Source organism: Prunus mume, linkage group LG4 (genome assembly GCF_029339155.1).
Source record: "Prunus mume cultivar Tortuosa linkage group LG4, ASM2933915v1, whole genome shotgun sequence".
In the NCBI taxonomy this organism is placed as follows: domain Eukaryota; kingdom Viridiplantae; phylum Streptophyta; class Magnoliopsida; order Rosales; family Rosaceae; genus Prunus; species Prunus mume.
In genome coordinates this window covers 13,513,677-13,533,209 of record NC_142701.1, presented here as the reverse complement: position 1 = coordinate 13,533,209, position 19,533 = coordinate 13,513,677, and the positions used below count along the sequence as shown (strand labels likewise).

General features: G+C 36.9%; 4 protein-coding genes across 5 annotated transcripts; 2 read left to right on the top strand and 2 right to left on the bottom strand.

The window, feature by feature from the left end:
• Positions 1-142: 142 nt before the first annotated feature.
• Positions 143-2,165, top strand: LOC103327619 (trimethyltridecatetraene synthase-like). Its single transcript, XM_008229960.2, has 2 exons — positions 143-1,121; positions 1,398-2,165. The coding sequence occupies exons 1-2, from the start codon at positions 219-221 to the stop codon at positions 2,025-2,027; spliced, it is 1,533 nt and encodes a 510-aa protein (XP_008228182.2). The 5' UTR covers positions 143-218; the 3' UTR covers positions 2,028-2,165.
• A 1,980-nt stretch (positions 2,166-4,145) lies between these two features.
• LOC103327765 (plastid developmental protein DAG) lies at positions 4,146-8,817 on the top strand. Of its 2 annotated transcripts, none has more exons than XM_089051141.1 (4): positions 4,146-4,457; positions 4,593-4,690; positions 4,782-4,847; positions 8,510-8,817. In XM_089051141.1, exons 1-4 carry the CDS (start codon positions 4,156-4,158, stop codon positions 8,524-8,526), a joined length of 483 nt encoding a protein of 160 aa, XP_088907267.1. In that variant the 5' UTR covers positions 4,146-4,155; the 3' UTR covers positions 8,527-8,817. The 2 variants fall into 2 exon arrangements, with proteins under 2 accessions (XP_088907267.1, XP_008228356.2); XM_008230134.3 differs by lacking the exon at positions 8,510-8,817 and adding an exon at positions 5,221-5,558.
• On the bottom strand, positions 6,148-8,444 carry LOC103327766 (Protein kinase superfamily protein). The gene is made up of 5 exons (XM_008230135.3): positions 7,854-8,444; positions 7,597-7,732; positions 7,302-7,438; positions 7,061-7,184; positions 6,148-6,958 (listed from the first exon to the last, which is right to left on the bottom strand). The coding sequence occupies exons 1-5, from the start codon at positions 8,235-8,237 to the stop codon at positions 6,372-6,374; spliced, it is 1,368 nt and encodes a 455-aa protein (XP_008228357.2). The 5' UTR covers positions 8,238-8,444; the 3' UTR covers positions 6,148-6,371.
• Positions 8,818-11,007: 2,190 nt separating the features above from the next.
• Positions 11,008-18,221, bottom strand: PSD (ARM repeat superfamily protein). Its single transcript, XM_089050892.1, has 15 exons — positions 16,154-18,221; positions 15,873-15,962; positions 15,643-15,732; positions 15,394-15,498; positions 15,036-15,095; positions 14,625-14,687; positions 14,439-14,534; positions 14,033-14,197; positions 13,156-13,329; positions 12,995-13,060; positions 12,814-12,912; positions 12,322-12,468; positions 11,450-11,634; positions 11,298-11,341; positions 11,008-11,189 (listed from the first exon to the last, which is right to left on the bottom strand). The coding sequence occupies exons 1-13, from the start codon at positions 17,876-17,878 to the stop codon at positions 11,545-11,547; spliced, it is 2,970 nt and encodes a 989-aa protein (XP_088907018.1). The 5' UTR covers positions 17,879-18,221; the 3' UTR covers positions 11,008-11,189; positions 11,298-11,341; positions 11,450-11,544.
• Between the last annotated feature and the right edge of the window lie 1,312 nt (positions 18,222-19,533).

Genomic DNA, 19,533 nt, shown 5'->3' with positions numbered 1-19,533 from the left:
ACATGGTCAATTTATAATCGAACTAAAGCATGAATCAAGTCACGTGTAGTTGAAATCGAGGATATCGACAATAAAAAAACTGTTTGATATTAAAATATTCAAAGTGGGTCCACTTGTGCCCTGACTTGTTTCAATTATAAATCCCCCCCTCCCACCACCTCAAAACACACATCAAACACTAGACCACACAAACCCACTACACAACAAGTTCCACAATAATGGAATCCATTTCTTGGGTTGCATACGCTGCAGCATGGCTGGGAGCACTAGCTCTCATCCTCCTCTCCCGCCGCCTCCGCCACCGCAAGCTCAATTTGCCGCCCGGTCCAAAACCCTGGCCCATCATTGGAAACCTCAACCTCATAAGCCAACTTCCCCACCGGTCTATCCATGCACTCGCCCACAAATATGGGCCCATCATGCAGCTCAAGTTTGGGTCCCACCCGGTCGTTGTGGGCTCTTCGGTTGACATGGCTAAGGCCTTCCTGAAAACCCACGACGTTACCTTCGCCGGACGACCCAAATTCGCAGCCGGTAAGCACACCACATACAACTACACGGACATTACTTGGTCCCCTTACGGCCCATATTGGCGCCAGGCCCGTAAAATGTGCGTAATGGAGCTTTTCAGTGCCAAACGCCTAGAATCATATGAATATATCAGAAAGGAGGAAATGAACGCATTGCTCAGAGGCTTATTTGAGTCCTCCAACACCAACATTTTGCTGAAAGATCACCTTTCAACTGTGAGTCTTAATGTTATAAGCCGCATGGTGCTCGGAAAGAAGTACACGGACGAGTCGGAAGACTCGATCGTGAGCCCCGATGAGTTCAAGAAGATGTTGGATGAGCTCTTCTTGCTGAGCGGGGTGTTGAATATTGGTGACTCAATACCGTGGCTTGATTTCTTGGACTTGCAAGGGTACATAAAGAGAATGAAGGCTTTGAGCAAGAAGTTGGATAGGTTCTTGGAGCATGTGTTGGATGAACATATTGCAAAGAGGAAGGCAGGTGGTGAAGACTTCGTTGCAAAAGATATGGTTGATGTGCTTCTGCAACTTGCTGATGATCCTGACCTTGAAGTTAAACTTGAAAGACATGGGGTCAAGGCCTTCACCCAAGTATGATTAATTCTTTTATGCAATACTGCTAGAAGCATTAAAATTTTCCAAAACTCTAGTTGATGTCACATGTCATTTTTAGTGTCTCATGTGTTAGGACGAATTTTAGGCTTTGTCATCTACTCTCGAGTCAATGACAACGAGCCGTTGATTTGTGTGAGTCTTACATGCATTAACGGCTCACAATTACACGCTTATTTGGGATTGAAAACTTTTTGGTTTTTTTGGGTTTTACTCATCTTACTCACGCTTTTGTTGATTGATGGATTCTATTAGGACCTAATTGCCGGTGGAACGGAGAGCTCAGCGGTGACCGTCGAATGGGCAATTTCAGAGATGCTAAAGAAGCCGGAGGTTTTCAAGAAGGCAACAGAGGAGCTAGACAGGGTGATTGGAAGAGAGAGATGGGTTGAAGAGAATGACATTGTCAACTTACCCTATGTTGATGCCATTGCCAAGGAAACCATGAGGCTGCACCCAGTGGCACCCATGTTGGTGCCAAGACTAGCCCGAGAAGACTGCCAAGTTGCTGGCTATGACATCCCCAAGGGCACCAGAATCCTAGTAAGTGTCTGGGCCATAGGAAGAGACCCTCAACTTTGGGACAACCCAGAAGAGTTTTGCCCTGACAGGTTCCTTGGCAAGGACATCGATGTCAAAGGCCAAGACTTTGAGCTGCTCCCATTTGGGTCAGGCAGGAGGATGTGCCCTGGCTACAGCCTTGGCATCAAGGTGATCCAGGCAAGCCTGGCCAATCTCCTACATGGGTTTACATGGAGATTGCCTGACAACTTGAAGGAGGAGGATTTGAACATGGAGGAAATTTTTGGGCTTTCAACTCCAAAGAAGTATCCTCTTGTTGCAGTCTGTGAACCTCGTCTTCCACCTCACGTTTACTCACTCTGATTTTTGTCCTAGTTTCAGTTACTTCTCTTCTTCCCTCTGAATAATTACTATTGGCATGCTAAGTTTTACTACAAAATAAATTAGCACTATTGTAAAATTGTGATGTGTGTGATCAAAATCCAGAGGCTCTTGTTGTAATTTCCTGTTCTTTCCATTTTTCTCCTCCTCTGATCTGTTTTGCTATTACCGGTCAATCACAAAATGCCACATGAAAAAATTATCACACATGGCATACCGTGATCGGCCAGGGATAGCAATTTCATGTAAGTGTTTCCACAACCAGACATCTAAACTATACATTTGATGGGTGAGTTCCACTTGCTGACACACTAGAGTGCTAGCTGCCTCAGAATCCACTGGTATAAATTTAATCACTATTTTCACTGAACAATATTGCAAATCAATTGCAGAAACTTGACTAAATGATGAAAAGAGTTTGAACATGGGGGCCATCTTAGATTAAATAAAGGAATAATTGATGAAAGATAATAATATGATTCAGACTAATGACTTTTATTGCTGATTCACTGTATATATATATATATACAGTCCCCTTCTATTGAGGGATCCCTCAAATAATTTTATTTGAGGATGCCCTTTAGGGTACCCTACAATTTTTTTTCCAATGATCAAAACCATCTATTTTTTAGGTTTTCATTCATAGATCATCCTTACAAAAAATTAGACAAATCGGAAACCGTTTCGACATCCAATTATGTCCTACAAAATCAATGAACATGGTGCTTCAAGAAAATACTAAAATTTCAATAACTCAATTGCATGGTCAAAAGATATCGGATTCAAGTGATTTTTTGTAGAGATGATCTTTGAATATGTATCTACAAAATAGACGGTTTGGATTAGTGAAATACAATCCGAGTGGCCTCTGAGGTGTCCTCAAATAAGTTTTATTTGAGGATCCTCAATGGAAGCTCTCTGTATATATATATATATATATATATATATATAAATACAACTATAATAAACATATCTGAATCCTAGAGAAGAAGAGATCACTTAATTTAATAGATGCGACGACAACTTACCTCAAGTTTGTCTCCTATTTGGGCGGGGCCTCCACTAAAAGCCAACTTTGTAAAGGTTGTTGTAGTTGCAAAACTTATCTTGTCACCATACAAGACTTTTCAAAATCTCAGCATAGCAACCATGGTTTTCAGCTAACACAGCTATTACCCAGGATCATATGGAAGGCAATGACAACGGCATCAAACTCACATCTCACACAGAAAAAGTATCAATATCATAACCCCAAAAGACCAGGTCATGCGTTTGCAAACTTTGCATGCTGAAGCCTAAAATGTGCATTATTTCAAAAGTCATATCAAAGGGGACATTTTAGAAAAAGTAAAAGGAGAGAGAAAAATTTTAAAAGAAGCAAAAATGGACAAAAATGCCCTTATTTATTTTTAAATTTCCTAAGGAATTCAATACATTTGCATGTCTTTGATTTGAAAGTTGAGCGGTTTTTTTGTCTTTTTGAAAAAGCTTTGGCTTTTTCCAAAAGTGAAATTTTTTTTATGTCTAAAACCTAAAAAACCTTATTATTTATTCTAACGCCAGTTTGTAAGGATGCGGCCGTGAGCTACTTACCCCGCTTCTATGCTTTACGTTTATGCTGGCCCACTCTATTGATACGGACTTGGTACTAACCCTAAGTCATGCTGGCCCACTTTATTGACACGGACCTGGTACTAACTCTAAGTCACGCATTCCTTAAATAATTGTGTAGCAAAATTAGGATTTGATACCAATTGATTATAGTCATGACATGAGTATAACTTGTCCATTAAAAACCAGCTTATAAGAAGAAAAAAAATGACAACTCTTAAATCATCCCGATTAAGGAATAGAACCTCATCTAACAACCTTACTATAGAAGGACTCATCTAACAAATTCCAGGCATAGATCGACACTTTACAAATTAACGAAGTATGGTCATTGGCACTAGAACCCAAAATGAACCCATTGCTCTTCACAATTAGAAGCCCACATATAGTTAGTAGGCCCAAAGATATACATTGGGCCAGCCCATACATGACATGTCGTAACTTAAAAGAGGGAGGCCTAGTGCGCGCGCACAAACGAGAGTAAAACGACATACCGGGAATGAGATCAAGCATTGTGAGAAAGCCGTTAAGTCTAACGGCGACACTACTCCTCCGTTACCGTTTCTCAAGTCCGCCGTCGTTTCCATCTTCGCGCTTCTCTTCCTCTTCAGCTCCGATAGGCTCCGCCGCTGCGGACAGCTCGGCGGCGACTCAGTGCAGCGGGTTGACTCGTTTGGCGTCGCTGGTGGAGGGCTGCGACTACGAGCACTGGCTCGTGGTTATGGAACCTCCTAAGGGCTACCCTCTTCGTGATGAGATCATCAATGGCTACATCCAAACCCTAGCCACGGCCCTCGGAAGGTAAAAACTGACAAAACGCCATCAGGGTTAGCGTTTTAAGTTGCAAAGTTTGAAACTTGAATTATTGTTAATTATTATTTTTAATTGTTTTTATTTTGCATTTGTTTTTTCAACTAGTTTGTTGTATAATTGCAGTGCAGAGAAGGCAAAGAAGTCAATTTACTCTGTTTCTACAAAGTACTACTACGCATTTGGCTGCAAAGTCCCAGAGAAATTGACTTTTAAGATCAAATGTAAATTCTTCAAAACTCTTCTATTCCATTATTATTATTATTATTATTTAAAGTTTTTAATTTGGTTTTGAAAAAACAAAATTGGTTGCAGCTCTGCCCAATGTGAAATGGGTTCTACCAGATTCTTACTTGTGTCATGGTGAAAATGACTATGGAGGTATTTTTTTTTTCTTGGTTTATCTTCATTTCTTCATGTTGAGCTAGATTTTTTTAATATCTAAAGTGGAAGCTACATGATTCATGAACAATGATGTTTTTAAGAGATAAGAAGAGAACATTGAAAAATATGGATTTTGAAAGATTATTGATATTGGTATGATTCATTGCAAATAAATCCCAAGTCATAACTCATCAAGTGGAATTAGAATGTAAGCCCTACTCATCATAATACCATGTAGACTCATCAAGGTAATCTCAAGCCACAATGACTTGGTTCATTTCAGTAGGAAAATGAAGTTTGATTCTTGTTTCCAAGAAGAGAAAATTCCATAGGTGATCCGTCGTTGTCTAAATGCATTGGTTTTGGACAGGAGAACCTTTGGTTGATGGTGGGGTTGTTCCATATGATGAAAAATATCATGCAGACTGGGTGTGTGACGAAAATGACAGAACAGTTAAGTCTTGATCACACTTAAGCCCCCGAATTTTTACCCTCGACTAGTTAGTTTCGATCTGGATGCTCAAGTGTTTCACCTCCTGGAGATTTAAGCAGTAAGACGTTACAATGAGAAACTTTTTTGGTAATATATGAAGAGATGTAGCTATATACAGCATTGCAGATATAGACTTGTTTTAGAAACTTAATTGTATCTTTGGCTCCAACCATGGAGTTTTTTATATTTACATTATCACATGGTTTTATCTTCAAGCTAAACCTAGTTTTTGCCTTCTCCCACTAAAAATTTGGTTAAAATTTGCATTGCATTTATGTATCCCAAATCCTTGTCTAACCGTACTTGGTTTGAATTGGGGATGCATGATCCTTCCTTTCTGCAAATCCTTGAATTGGAGGGGACCCACTTTTTGTTATAGTCATAGACTCATAGGCAATAGCAAATTCTTCAGTTGCATCAGCACGTAACTTGTGATTTAGGCCAACTTGGGATTTGGGTGGGGTTTGGTGCAAGTGTTGAAATATGAGGCTGGCCCCGAAATCTGCTGGGTGGGTTGTTCAAACCTTTGATTGGTGCGCCATGCCGTTTGAGCTGATTTTGAACACACAAAAAAAGAAGAAATATTCATGGAAATTGACTTTGGAATATTGAATACATTATTTGCACTGGAGAATCTAATGGAAGATTAGAATAGTATAGGGTTTGATCAATCCACCAACATGAGGCCATAAACAAGATCATCTTTTATTCTTTCTATGACTTCATAGTTTGAAATAAACATTTTTTCCATTTAAAGGAAAAACTCGTTTTATGGGAAAGCATAGAAAATTGAAAACAGAGTGCTCTGAGAAAGACAGAGTTGTCTCAAAGTAGTTGTATTTCTTGTAATAATGTAAGAGAAGCTACAAAAACTCTGAAGCCAAAGACCCCACATGAACATCATACACAAGGGAAGATCTCCAACAAAGTGCAACAAATAAAACAACCCTAATGTATTATGGTACACATATATGCTTATAGTTTTTCTTTTCTTCTTCTGTGTTTGTTCTCCTAATTGTCTCGAATGCTTATTTGGGAGAGTATAAACCAGTTCCAAGAATTCTATACAGAGCTGTATCAGAATAAACAGTGCTAGACCTCAATGACTTAATCCGATTTCTATACCGATGACCTTTTCGGCTCCTGTGGCGACCCTTCGCTTTCACTTCCACCTCTTTTTCCTCACCATTTTTCCCATTTTTCACCACTTCACACTCAGCTTGACCCTCTCTTTCAATTTTATACGCGGGAGCTTTGTTTTTTTCCTCAGTTGGAACAACGTACACAAAGGGTCCAATTGGAATGTCATTCAAATCCATCAGAGGCTCTAAGGTCTTGACCACAGTGCTCATTGTTGGTCTACACTTGGGGTTATGGCTAAGGCACTGATGAGCTAATGCAGCTGCTTTCCTAGCACCTTCGGTTGAGTACTGACCCTCGAGTCCCGGGTCCATCACACGGTCAAGTTTATGTGAGTCCTTCAAAAATGGTTTAGACCACTCCACCAGGTTCTGTTCTCTACCATGGCGGCTCTCATCCACGGACCTTCTACCTGTTAGTAGCTCCAAAAGAACTACACCGAAGCTATAGACATCGCTCATAGTCGTTAAATGACCTGGAAAAAAAGAGTGTATATGATTAGTGAGCTGTGGAAATTTTCAAGGCCACTGATGAAAAGAAGGAATGAAAGTAGTAGCTTAAAATCAAATTGCATTACCTGTCTTGACATATTCTGGAGCTGCATAGCCATGAGTGCCCATGACACACGTTGTAATGTGCGTTTCATCTCCTTCCGGGCCATCTATGGCTAGACCGAAATCAGAGAGCTTGGCTGTGTAATCCTGGGGAGAAAAAGACAGATATTAGTACTCAATTTTTTCTGGAACTTCTTTTGTTTTGTATGAGCCATATTTATATGCTTGTATTAAGCGCAGAAGAGAGCTAAGTAGAAAAATTACAGAGTCTAGTAAGATGTTTGAAGCCTTAAAATCTCGATATATGACTTGCTTTTCTTCTTCATGGAGGCTGCTGAGGCCTTTTGCAGCTCCAATTGCTATTTTTATTCTTGTTAACCAAGGCAGGGTTCCACCATAACCTGCATTAATGAACAAACATACAAATTCATAAGTTCTGTCATCCTGCTAGTAAAATTGTGAACTCCCAAATCAATATTTTCTGATTGTTTCAAAACAAAAATCCTGCATGCATGATCTTAATTATTTGCAGTTAAATGTTAGCAGATGGTATATTTACATTTGAATAGTCGATTTTCTAGGTTGCCCCTCTCCATGTACTCATACACAAGAAGCCTATGTTCGTCTTCGCAGCAGTAGCCGATCAAGTTAACAAGATTGGGGTGCTTCAATTGCCCAAGAAAAATCACTTCAGCCTACAAATACAGAAGTTTTTGAGAATTAGCATTTTTTTAACTTAGGAAGCGTATGATATTGTTAGCAACATAAAATTTGAAATGGGCTAAAAAAAAGCAAGAACAAAAACAAAAAGCTTACCAGCCACTCCCGATGTCCTTGTTTGCCATCTAAATCCAACACCTTAACAGCCACAGGTTGAGCTTCCAACCCAGGCCTAAGCTTGTCATCAATGAACCCTTTGTATACCTTCCCAAACCCACCTTCATCAAGATAGTTGCTCTTAGAGAAGTTTTGGGTAATCTTTTTGAGTTCCTTCTGTGTAAAGATATGAAGGTTTGATCCAATAAGTGAATTTGACAGATCACTGAGGACAGTGCAGATTGATGAATTACTCACATCGGAGAGTGACAATCTCCGCGAATAGATTTCTTTCGACGTCTGGGATTTTTGATCTGAGATTGGTTTGTTGGTTTTGAAACAACCTGGTGTCAGTAAGTTGAGCGCCAGTTTTCTGAGACTCATATTTTACTGAGGCTATATGGTCTCAGGATCAGGTGAGTTAAAAGAAGCCTTGTTTGTGTGGCCAAAACATATGGTTGGATTAAATTAGAGAAAGATCTAGGGGGAATAGCTAAATATATAAGGTATATTCTACAAGACTCTGCAAAAAGAAGTCAATGATCCAATGATGATCATAAGTTAACCAACCATATTCTTCTTTTCTATTTTGTTTGATCTTCATGTCTTACACAATAAAATATATGATTCTTGAAACCATTTTATTTCATTTTCAGTCCTGAGTCTAAAGTAGTGTATAAACTTTGGTCTCTTCAAGACTTGGAAGATTCACAGCAGAAGAAGAAAAAGACACTTTTGGATGGTTTCATATTATGTAAGACCAGGTCTCTAAAGCCTTTTTTTTTCTTTTTTCTTGATCATGTGTCAGATTAATTAGCGGAGTTTAGGTTCAAGTGTGTTTTTGTTGGTCTTTGTGAGACCTCTAAGAATTGATTGGGAAACTATATATTTTTGTGGCAAGACTCATTCAAATGGAAACACATATGTTCTCATTTCCTTGTACACTTCCAAGTCTGGCTTTTCCCCCATGACTGCAGCAATTAGTGTTTTGGGTGCATGCACCATAAATTTACTACATGTATTTTATTCTAACAATGGTAACTTTTGTGCTTTGGAAAGCAGAATCTCCCAATATCTGGTACCGTTTGCTCTAATTGTTTGCTCTTGGCTATAAACACAGCAATTAGATGACAGATTGAAATTTTTTCCAAAAACCAAATCCCAGAACCTGTTTGGTAACCTTTTCATTTTTCCTTTATTATTAATTTTTCGGTTTTTTGGTTAAGAGATAGAGATGAAATATGTTAGAGAAAGGGAGGGTTGAAGAAATGTGTATGGAATGCTATGTAAAATGAAAAAACTGAAAATAATTTTACATTTTTCAAGTTTTTGTTTAATTCATTCTCTTTCATTTCTAACTCCTCTCTCACGCTCTTCATTGAACTTTTCCTCCATATATTTCCTCTCTATCTCTAATAAAGGAAAATGAAAACTAAAAACTAAAAACTACAACGTTACCAAACCAATCATTAAATTTCGACTAACGTGAATATATGTTTGATTTGTTTATATTGTGTACCACTAATATATCCTCGACCTGTTACATAATTCTATGACTAAAATTTGGTAGGGACTACGGTAACACAAATTATTGAACCATGAACTTTAGGAAAAGCAAAATGAATCATCTACCAATAGATGATAGACCTTTGTTGGTTACCACCTACATGATGAGCAAATGTAAACTTTAATTTTATAATTTGACGCAACCAAAAAGAAAAAGAAAGAAAGGCTCATAGTCATCCATTCACTGCTTTCCTTGGGACCGCCGTGTGAAATTGAGGCAGACTCAAAAAGTTACAGCCAGCTTAGGATACAAAAGGAGGTCAGCACATTTTGTAAGACCTACAATATTTTTTGCTTCAAGAGGTTGTAACCAAGAAAGTCAAGTGACTAATTATTTCCACTGATCTTCCATGAAATTTCGATTAAATCCTCTGTTTGTGTTTTCAAAGACAAAAAAATGAAAGTTCAAAAGCTAAATTTTTTAACCAAAAACAAAAGGGCTCTCTCTGCTTGTGTATGGGTGACGAATTAAAGCTGACGTATTTTCATTAGATCAACCCCATTACTAGTTGATGATTTCTGGTTCTCAAAAATTTAAAAATGACAAAATAAAAGTATAGCTTAGTTAGTTGAGCTCTTACCCCTTCACTCATACGGGCAGAGTTACAAAATCCCCAGACCCCAATGAATATTTGTGTGTAAATCTCCCTCTCCCAATCGCTTGTACTAAAAAAATTGACAAAATAAAAACAAAGTTTAGGGTATTTTCTGCTATAAAAAGAAAAAGTTTAGGATATTTTGTGACATGATTAGACGACACCAGTAGGAAATATAGAGAAAATCGCAGATGGCTAAGGGGTTTTTATTTTGCTTGTGTAATGGGGCGCATGACATTTGATATTTTTGCATGCTGCAATTGTACCTAACAGCAAGGAAACATATTGCCTCCATTAAAGGTTGATTTGATACTTTGATGGAAAACTTGGCTATAATCGTCTATGGTCAACAGCAAGAACGTCAAGAACGATGCCTCCAATAGGGTTTACAGAAACCTTGTTACAATCTCCCACAAGCCAACAAGAATTTCAAGTAACACCAGATGCCGGCTTCTGATGGTTGACGGACAATGCAGCAAGGAATTTTGTCATGCTTTATGGTCACAAAACCCATCAATGCAGGGGTGAAAATAGATTTAAAACAAAACCTACGGCCACATCAGTACTAAACCCTCATTTTGACGAGAAACACTTGTGTGATATAGGAATAGCACTATTTGGCTATCCCGGCCAATCATAGTGTGCCACGCATAATCACTTTACTATTTGGCATATCATGATTTGCCAGGGATAGCACATCCCCGTTTCACGAAGTTATTCTGCATTTTGAGCCCCCAAAGAGAAACATTTTGTACGCTTTGCTGCTTTCTTAAACATAAAGAGTAGATTTCCGGAACGGGCGGCATCCCAAAGTTATATGACATTCTGATAAACAAGGTACATAAACTTGAAGAAGAAAGCATTAGAGGGAGAGTTCCTCTCTTTTTTTTTTCTTTTTTTTAATTATTGACTTTATAAAGATTATACAAAAAATCTCGACGAAGTAGAGCTTCAAGCAGTAAAGCGTGACTAAAGAAACATAAAGACTTGGATGAATCAAAGATTGGAAAATTGCATATGGCTAAAAATACAAAAAGATGATGTTTACATCGGGTAGAAGAAAATAATCGCTATAGACAACACAAGAACCTTGATCTCAGACTAGGCAGCTCCAATAGATGGATGTAACAGAACTTCTTATACAATTAGCAGAACTTCCTCCTTAAATATACAACTGTAGAACAACAATTGGAAGGGCCAAAAAACAAATTAGCAACTATACAAGTCATTTGGACTACTTTATTTATCAGATTTGGTTTTAACCAATATGAAGAATTTATACCTTGTCCATAACATAGCCGCACAAAAGCTATATACAGAAAGAACCTGCAACATTTACCAGAGTAAGTACAACACAGAAATACATACAAAAATATAACATTCCAAATAGGTACAACAAATCAGCAGAGATACACAAACATCAGCTGTAGTTACCTTGAGTGAACAAAAATGCATCGCCAGAATTGCCACAAAACAAAAATAAGGAACACACTGACATGAGATGATGTCATTTGTCTACTGTGGCAATGCTATCTGACAACAAGACTCCCATTCTGCTGAAGTCTTAAATTTTCAATAAGAGACTGGTAGAATGACTTCAATGCCTTGATATCACTACCCTGCAGAAAAAATGAGCAAAAAAAAAAATCATAAACCAATAATTGGAAATGTTCTACTAAATATTGAGCTCTGGTTTATTTCTGTAAGCAACACTTTTAAGAACATCCTGTAAACCAACCCCAAATCCACTGGAATAAGCTCAAGACACTTGACCAACATCTTCAAATAGGTAAATATTGGAACAACATGACACACGTGCATTCACAGATCAACATATTAGATGACAATATTACATTAACACAACAGGTAAATATCACCAACCTTGACATCTTCTCATAATATCATATTACAAATTTAACACTCTTCAGGGAAACAACAAACTGATACTAGTAGCTTAATTAATATTAGCGGTGGCATTTGGCAACTGCCAGAGTGATGGGAAAGAACAGAGGCCATTCCTTTTCTTTTTCCTAATTTCTTTTAACTTAGCCTACTCAATTATTAGACTACTTTACCCCTTTTTTAATATTTTCTTCACTTTTAACCGTTGTAGTTATTGATGAAATTCTATGGAAAATCAGTATATGTCATCCAATAACCAAAGTACGTATTAGCACCACTCCAAGGAAATAGATATGCATAAACTACAGGAACAAATAAAGACAAAAATGACAAAATGCATCAAAACGAAACACTTTTGTATTTGGTCCACCAAAACATGGTAATCTACAGCCACTTTTTTATACCTGCAGCTTCTGGCAATATGTCTCAGCCAAATCTTGGGGGCAATGCGCTGCTGGAAAACCTTTTGAGACAAAATGAACTAGAAAATCATTGCCAAACTTTTCATACATGACCTTCTGAGCCAATACAATTTCTCCAAACAAAACAAGCTGTGACAAATGAAAATAACAATTATCAAGGTAAGTATGAAGTAATAAAATAAATCCAAGGAAAATTATAAATAAAAGTATTCGTCATCAACTTCTCATATAATTATATAATAAATCCAAGGCAAATTATAAATAAAAGTATTCGTCAGCAACTTCTCATATAATTGAACACTACTAAAAGAAAACATCTCTGTCTCCAAATCTGCTTCAGCAATTTAGTCCTCTTAGTTATATGGTGTATGGTCTACTCTTCGTTTTATGGTGTATATTCTGCTCTTCCTTTTATGGTTTAACAACGAAAACTATCAATAAAAGTATCACAAAGATTATTAATTCCAATCTTACAGTATTGGCGTCACGAAACTCGAAAGAGTTGTCAAGCAGGCTGTACAAACAACAGTTTGTAGCGAAGTTCTCTATTATAAAACTCTGGAAACCAGGTACCTGAAAACAAGGACCCCATATTAAGATGAAAAGCAACATAGTTTAACATTACCAAGCAGGAGGACTAAAGGTAAGCTCCTACCTTTTCTTCACCATTAGGCATCGCACACCAATCTCTGATCAGTCTAATAAATATCTGTACGCATACCTAAGTTACAGCAATAATATGTTAGAAATTATCCTAATGCAGAGTAATTAGAATGAATAAGAACAACACACCAAAGGTAAACCAAGAACAGATACCTTTCTTACAAGAATATCCTTGTGCTTACAAGATGTGAACAAAAGCAACTGCATGATTGGCTGCAAGTAGCTCCTACTTTTGGGGGATAGGAAAACAGAAGATAGATCATGTGTAGTTATCACATGAAGAAATGTATATAATGTTCGCTGAAGTTCTTGCAATTCGCGATTTTCCTACAAGGAGAATGGAGTATTAAATAAAAGTATAAAAAGTTTCGGCCTTGACATTCAAACTTCACAAATAAACTTTCAATACTGTTAATGTTCCAAATGATACTCTAAAGTAGTTTTGGTTCCGCAGAAGCTTTCACATCCAATAATGAAAATGAAGAACACACAAGCAGCTCATTGCTACCAACATTTGGGAAAAGGAAAAATAAGTGGAATTAAGTAAATTACAAAAATACGATCAATGAAATAAACATTGTAACTTTGTATTTGATATTGGGCATTTAAATTGCCTAAGTTGGTGTTCTTTTTTCCTTATTTTTCTTTTTATCCGATAGCAAAACAAATAAGAAAAAGAAAACACATACTCACACAAACAGAACTCGTCGTCCACAATAAGTTAAAGATCCTGTTGTAAGTACCATTAGAGCAAGCAATGATGCATTACTTTTTATACCATATGTCTGCCCAACTGTAATTGGTCTAAACCTAAATTTACATGGCACATAAAAGATGGACACAGGGGGAAAAGATACAAATCAATCATTTAAGTAACAACCTTTGTATGATGGCTTGATGACATCAACTGATAATACTTATAACAACATGTACATTCGCCATTAGCATAAAACTCTATGAGAGATCATATGCTTAGCACAAGGAACAGGTCATTCAATGTTGAAAAACAGCAACAGTCAGTGTCTCATACCTCAGTATTGGATCCAGGTCCTGAAGGGACTGCATCTACCGGAATAACATTTAATATCCGACCAGCAATGGCAGGAAATACTTCATCCAATATGTCACGGAATAACGTATTGAATTTGCATATCAGTTGATTAAGCAATATAAGCAACCCAACCAACTCCTTTGGCTGCATCATAATTGAATCCATAGTCAAATATTGTTGTCAACAAAAAAATGAGAAGATAACTGGTGCAAAATATACTTATGTGAAACAGAACTGTTATTTTTCTAAATTTTATTTCTTGGTGACACAGTACCTGTCCAAAATTTGTTCTCTATTTATTACCAAAAATTATTTTCTCAAAGTTAGATTTAACCCAAAATAATAATAATCAGAATAGAAGAATTTAGTTATAACTGCTTTATACCTCACTATCCACAAGCAATTGCTCCAGTGCCTTTGGGAGGTAGGGAAAAACAGATGCTCCTAGAGTGTCCACCATGCGGTGTACAAATGATGTTACCTGGATACCACACATTAGCATCAGGTTACAAGCGCAGATGATAAAATATCAAAACAAAGTACTTCTGGCATCCCACACACAACTCCTTACCTTACTGCGCAAAGTCTCTACATTAGGAAACACAACAAGTACTTGTAGGAGAACATCCAATGTCTGGATAACCATGGGAAAAGAAACACACATTGTTAAGACATGAAATATTTAGACAGCTTCTCCACAAGTACGGAAAGACCAGTTCCCATCCATATGCCAACAATCACTAATTACAAGGGGCTGTACTTAAAAAGGGAAACTGTAAGATCAAAACGTTATAAAACAGCATTGAAATATCAGAGAGCCCACGAGTGCTAATCATAAAGTTCATCAAATAGGCAAACATCAAGGTGTAGAGACAGTGAGTCACAAAAAACAAACAAAAAAGCAGAGAAACAGGCATTCAGAAAAATTAATCAGACCACGTACTTGAAGGAAGGTGAACAAAAGAAAGATATAGATGCTAACCTGCTTGAACATGAGACCTATTGCAGGGCGACTAGCAGTTACAAGACGCTCACTGAAGCCCTGGATGGCATATAAATTTCAGTAGAGTACTTTCATGTATATAAATACAAATCTCAAAGCATTCAAACATAGTGAATTTCCTGAAACCATACAGCTTACTAAGCAGGATTGGCAGAAGCGGTAAAGGACTGTGAAGACTTTTAATATAAGTGACAACATAAAAACTCCTCTTTTACCAGATCTTGTAAGTGAATTGATCAAGAGTTTTATAACTTTTTTTGGGGGCATATGCTATTTTACATATAAACAAATCAACCAAGAAACATGTTAACTAGAAGGTCAAAGGATGTTGAAAAACCTTGCTGAGAGAATTAATCGCCACGATTATCTGCTGAATATTAGCAAATTTTTGAGGTGCCTCTTCAGGAGTCAATACTTTGGCATTCCTGAGCAATGCTTCAACCTAGACAGTAGAAAGACCTCGTCAAATGCTTATCTCACATTTTCACTCGGTCCTTAATTTTGAGTCAAAACAAAATATTTTGGGGGTCGAAAGGAGAGGGTGACACCCATGCAATCATTATTTTGTAAGTGCAAAGTCAACAACCTGTTGGCAAAGAGGAGTGAGAAGTGAAGAGAGATAATCAGACTGCTTTGCTGGTGGTACATCTTCCATGCCAATTAATAAACCAATTGCCTGCGAAGAGACCCGATACAAGTTAGAATGGAACAGGCACCTACATTCTCTATTAAGAATACTTCCTTTCTTTCCTAAACACACTCATGAGCGCACATAAAAGGTATAGTAACAGATGTCAAAAAATATTAAGTGAATACCTCAAAAATATGACTACCATCTTCAGATCCCGAAAGCTCTTTCGATGTATAATCCATACTTGTAAACCCAGCGACTGTATCTTGCAAACTCTGTAAAATTAATTTAAATTAATTTAGCAGAGATGGAGATAAGTTGAAAAAAGGAGTGGTAATATGTATAAAGCAATTCAAAGGAGATCAAATTAAAAGGCGAAAGCAAATTAATGAGGTCTGGAGGAACTGAAATATAAGTACGTGGATATATAGGAAAGCAATTGGAGAACGAATGTTTGTTATCATACCTGCAAAATATTCTCTATAAAAGGCACAAGCTTCAATTTCAGCAATTTCACAACCCTCATAAACAGATAACTTGCCCTTCGACTCACATTGACGTTTGGATGGTGTATACCCCTTTCATCAAGGAAGGCAGCCAAAACCATGTGAATATATTGGGTATTCTCTTGAACAAACTTCATATATCTTGTTACTGTTTCCAGATACACAAGTGCAACTAGCCTATTTGAATGGCAAGGGAACCTTGTAGATAAAAGCATTGGTACCAATTCACCCAAGAGACCACTCCCAGTTCTCATTGCCTCACCATTTATTGACTCCCCAAATGCATAGAAAAGGGAAAGTGCAGCTTCCACTTCTTCAACATTCCAATTTGATGATGATCCAACAGCAGTAGCCAATGAGTTTCTAATAAATATCTGAGTAACATCAGGTGCTACACGACCTACATTACGCAGCAGCACAAACAAATCCTTTCTAAACTCCACCATCCTATCTTCCTCCTCTCTTCCAATCTTATCCAATATATCTAGATTTTTACGGTACATAGGATCATAGCGGATCTGCGAACGGATCACTTCCAAAATCCGGCCCACATGAAGCAACTGTGTTTCCCTCAATGGAGAAAGAGTCTTCATTGTGGCAACATAACCTGAAAGAAATTGCACAATGCTAAATGTAGAGTCCAACTCACAGTTCTGCATCACGTAAAACACAGAGGGCAAAACTTCATTCAAGAGCTCCATTGAAACACCCTTAGCATCCTCAGAATTCAACCTTTTAAAGCATTCAAGAACCTCAACCGCATACCCAGTAAGCAATGCAGCTACGTTAGAAACCAAATCTGAGTCACTATCCTGAGCTACTAACCCAAAAACCCGACGCATTTGAAGACTCTGCAACAGCGGTAGTTTTGACTGAGGATCCATCCTTTTTGATACTACTGCTGACAAACATCCAGCTGCAGCACCACGGAGTTGTTCTGAGAGCCCACCAACCAAAACCAACTCAAACAATAACGGGATAAATGCGTCATTCACAATTAATCCAATGTCAATCCAAGAAATATACCTCCTCATTGATTCTAATACACTAGCACAAAGCTCTTCATCAGAGTTCTTATACATAGACACAATGTCGTACCAAGCTCTAACTATTTGACCTACACACTGCTGCCTCATAGCATCCTTAACCCGCGCTGCCACTGCTAGTTCTTCAGGTGTCCGAGGGTAGTCTAAATTAATCAATTCCTCATCCAAAGCATTCAAAACCCGACAAAACATATCGATGACCATTGCCCCTTTACTCAATTGTGACAAAAAATCAACGAACACCGAAGACCAAACCAATGGATACTCGAAATATATCAAAGTCACCAAAACCTGCGCAAGTTTGTTCTTTATAAATGCAGGACCTTCTAAAACCCTAACAGTACTCTTATCATCAAATCCACCAAAACATGCAATTGAAAACACTGATTTTCTGATCAAATACCTCTCATCTAGACTCATTGATGAGTACCGGACCCTAATAACCTCATGCAGAGTCTGCAAACACCAAAACTGGACTTGAACTAAGTTCGAAAAGCACAACTTTTCAATGCAAACACTACATATTGCTTGTTCTTCCTTAATTTTATCACAGTAATCTTTTGCCTTCTGTTTCAGCTCAGAATCAACGGTGCCCGATTCATCAAACATTATCAGTATTGCTTTTTCGAGATCATCCATGGACCTAAAAGCCCTCAGGTCCAAAACCACAATAATAAATTTTCTTTCAAAGTTTCGAACTTTATTGCTGAGATTAGGTATTTTTCCAGCAAAATTACGGTTTTTCTATCTGGGTTTTTCACAAAGGCAGCTGTGGGGTTTGAGAATCCGACGAATATTGAAAAGGGTATAGAGCGAATGAGAGAGAAAGACAGAGAGATTGAGAGGTATTTGAGAGCTTACCTTTGTGTTTTTTTCTTTATTGGATCAGATCAATTGGAAGATCTTTACAAGAATGTGTGTTAGAGGTAGCTAGGGTTTTGTGACAGTGGCTTTTGTGTTTGTGTGTTGGAGAGCAAACCCTAGAGAGGGGTTTGGATTTGGGTCTAATTTATAGTTTTTTAGTCTTCTGGTCTCCCAGAGGTGCTAAACAGAAGACAGAGAGAAACAGTAATGACTGAAGTATGAACGAAGGGAAGAAGGCTAACGTGGGTTATAAAATTAATATGGCACAAGCCAATAATCAAAATACATAAATACCCCTGAATTTTCTTGGGAAAATAGAAAATATAAAAATATTCTTGTAATACCAATTTTTTTATAAAAGAAAATTAATATGGCGCAAGCCATTTTTGTAGCGCAGTTCAAAATATAATTTCATAATTTCATTTATATATATAAAGCAAAAGACAGAGAATTGTGAAACATTCAAAATATCAAAAAATGTCATTGGTTAATACAAACATTAGAATTTAAATTATTAATTAAATGATGATAATATGGTACTTTTTCATATTAAAAAATTAAAAATTAAAAGAAAATTAGATAATGGATCTTATTTTTATGAAACACAACTGCCCATTATCTTTTTTAATTCTAAAATAAATTAAAAAATTTATAAAAAAAACAACGTCTCGTAGGCGCGGAAGCGCGTGCGGAGAAGCTAGTATCTTTTAAGTTTAAATTTCATTCTCCTTGTTGATCTAAAAATAAAAATATAATTGAAATTCCATTCTCCTTTGAAAATTAAATCTCAATTATAATATGACTAGATAAATAGTAGGTAACTAAAATCCTAACATAGTAAGAAATCAAATCCTAACTAAGTAAGAATTAGCCAACAAGCATGATTTTATGATTTTCTATATTCATCAATTTTATTGTTTTGAAGAGAATAATATTATTCATAACACATAAGATGCAATTTTTAATTAAATATTTAAGAATATGATTCTCCTACTAATACTGAAATCAATTAAACAATATAATGTCATAGTATACATAGGCTTAGTCAAATTGGCTATAGTGGATGTGCTTCCACTCTGCACCCGAGTTCGAATCATTATTCATATAATTTAGATTATATTAAAATAAATTATCGCTTATATAAAAGAACAATATATATGCCATAAATTATATTGCACGTGCAAATCATAGAGTTTTTAATGTAATGAATTGGTCAGCATGCTCACAACACAACAATGAATCAATTATGAACAATTAGGAGTGACCAAAGTAAATTATTGAGTTGCCCACACAAACAGTCATGGGCTGATGAGTCGATTTAGAATTTGAGTTGTATTTTTTTTTTAAACTATGTGGGTATTTTAGGAATTGAAACATGAGTTTTTATTTATTTATTTTTAATTTGAAGGACAATAAGTTGGTCTTACTAT

Excerpts from the sequence above, each read along its gene's own strand:
- PSD (XM_089050892.1), bottom strand. The coding sequence starts at position 17,878 with ATGGATGATCTCGAAAAAGCAATACTGATAATGTTTGATGAATCGGGC. Across the intron at positions 12,913-12,994 it reads TGCCTAATGGTGAAGAAAAG|GTACCTGGTTTCCAGAGTTT; the intron begins GTAGGAGCTTAC and ends CCTTGTTTTCAG. Across the intron at positions 12,469-12,813 it reads AGTTTCGTGACGCCAATACT|CTTGTTTTGTTTGGAGAAAT; the intron begins GTAAGATTGGAA and ends CATTTGTCACAG.
- LOC103327766 (XM_008230135.3), bottom strand. The coding sequence starts at position 8,237 with ATGAGTCTCAGAAAACTGGCGCTCAACTTACTGACACCAGGTTGTTTC. Across the intron at positions 7,439-7,596 it reads AGAAAATCGACTATTCAAAT|GTTATGGTGGAACCCTGCCT; the intron begins GTAAATATACCA and ends TCATTAATGCAG. Across the intron at positions 7,185-7,301 it reads CAAACATCTTACTAGACTCT|GATTACACAGCCAAGCTCTC; the intron begins GTAATTTTTCTA and ends TTTTCTCCCCAG.
- LOC103327619 (XM_008229960.2), top strand. The coding sequence starts at position 219 with ATGGAATCCATTTCTTGGGTTGCATACGCTGCAGCATGGCTGGGAGCA. Across the intron at positions 1,122-1,397 it reads GGGTCAAGGCCTTCACCCAA|GACCTAATTGCCGGTGGAAC; the intron begins GTATGATTAATT and ends GGATTCTATTAG.
- LOC103327765 (XM_008230134.3), top strand. The coding sequence starts at position 4,156 with ATGAGATCAAGCATTGTGAGAAAGCCGTTAAGTCTAACGGCGACACTA. Across the intron at positions 4,458-4,592 it reads CTAGCCACGGCCCTCGGAAG|TGCAGAGAAGGCAAAGAAGT; the intron begins GTAAAAACTGAC and ends GTATAATTGCAG. Across the intron at positions 4,691-4,781 it reads ATTGACTTTTAAGATCAAAT|CTCTGCCCAATGTGAAATGG; the intron begins GTAAATTCTTCA and ends AATTGGTTGCAG.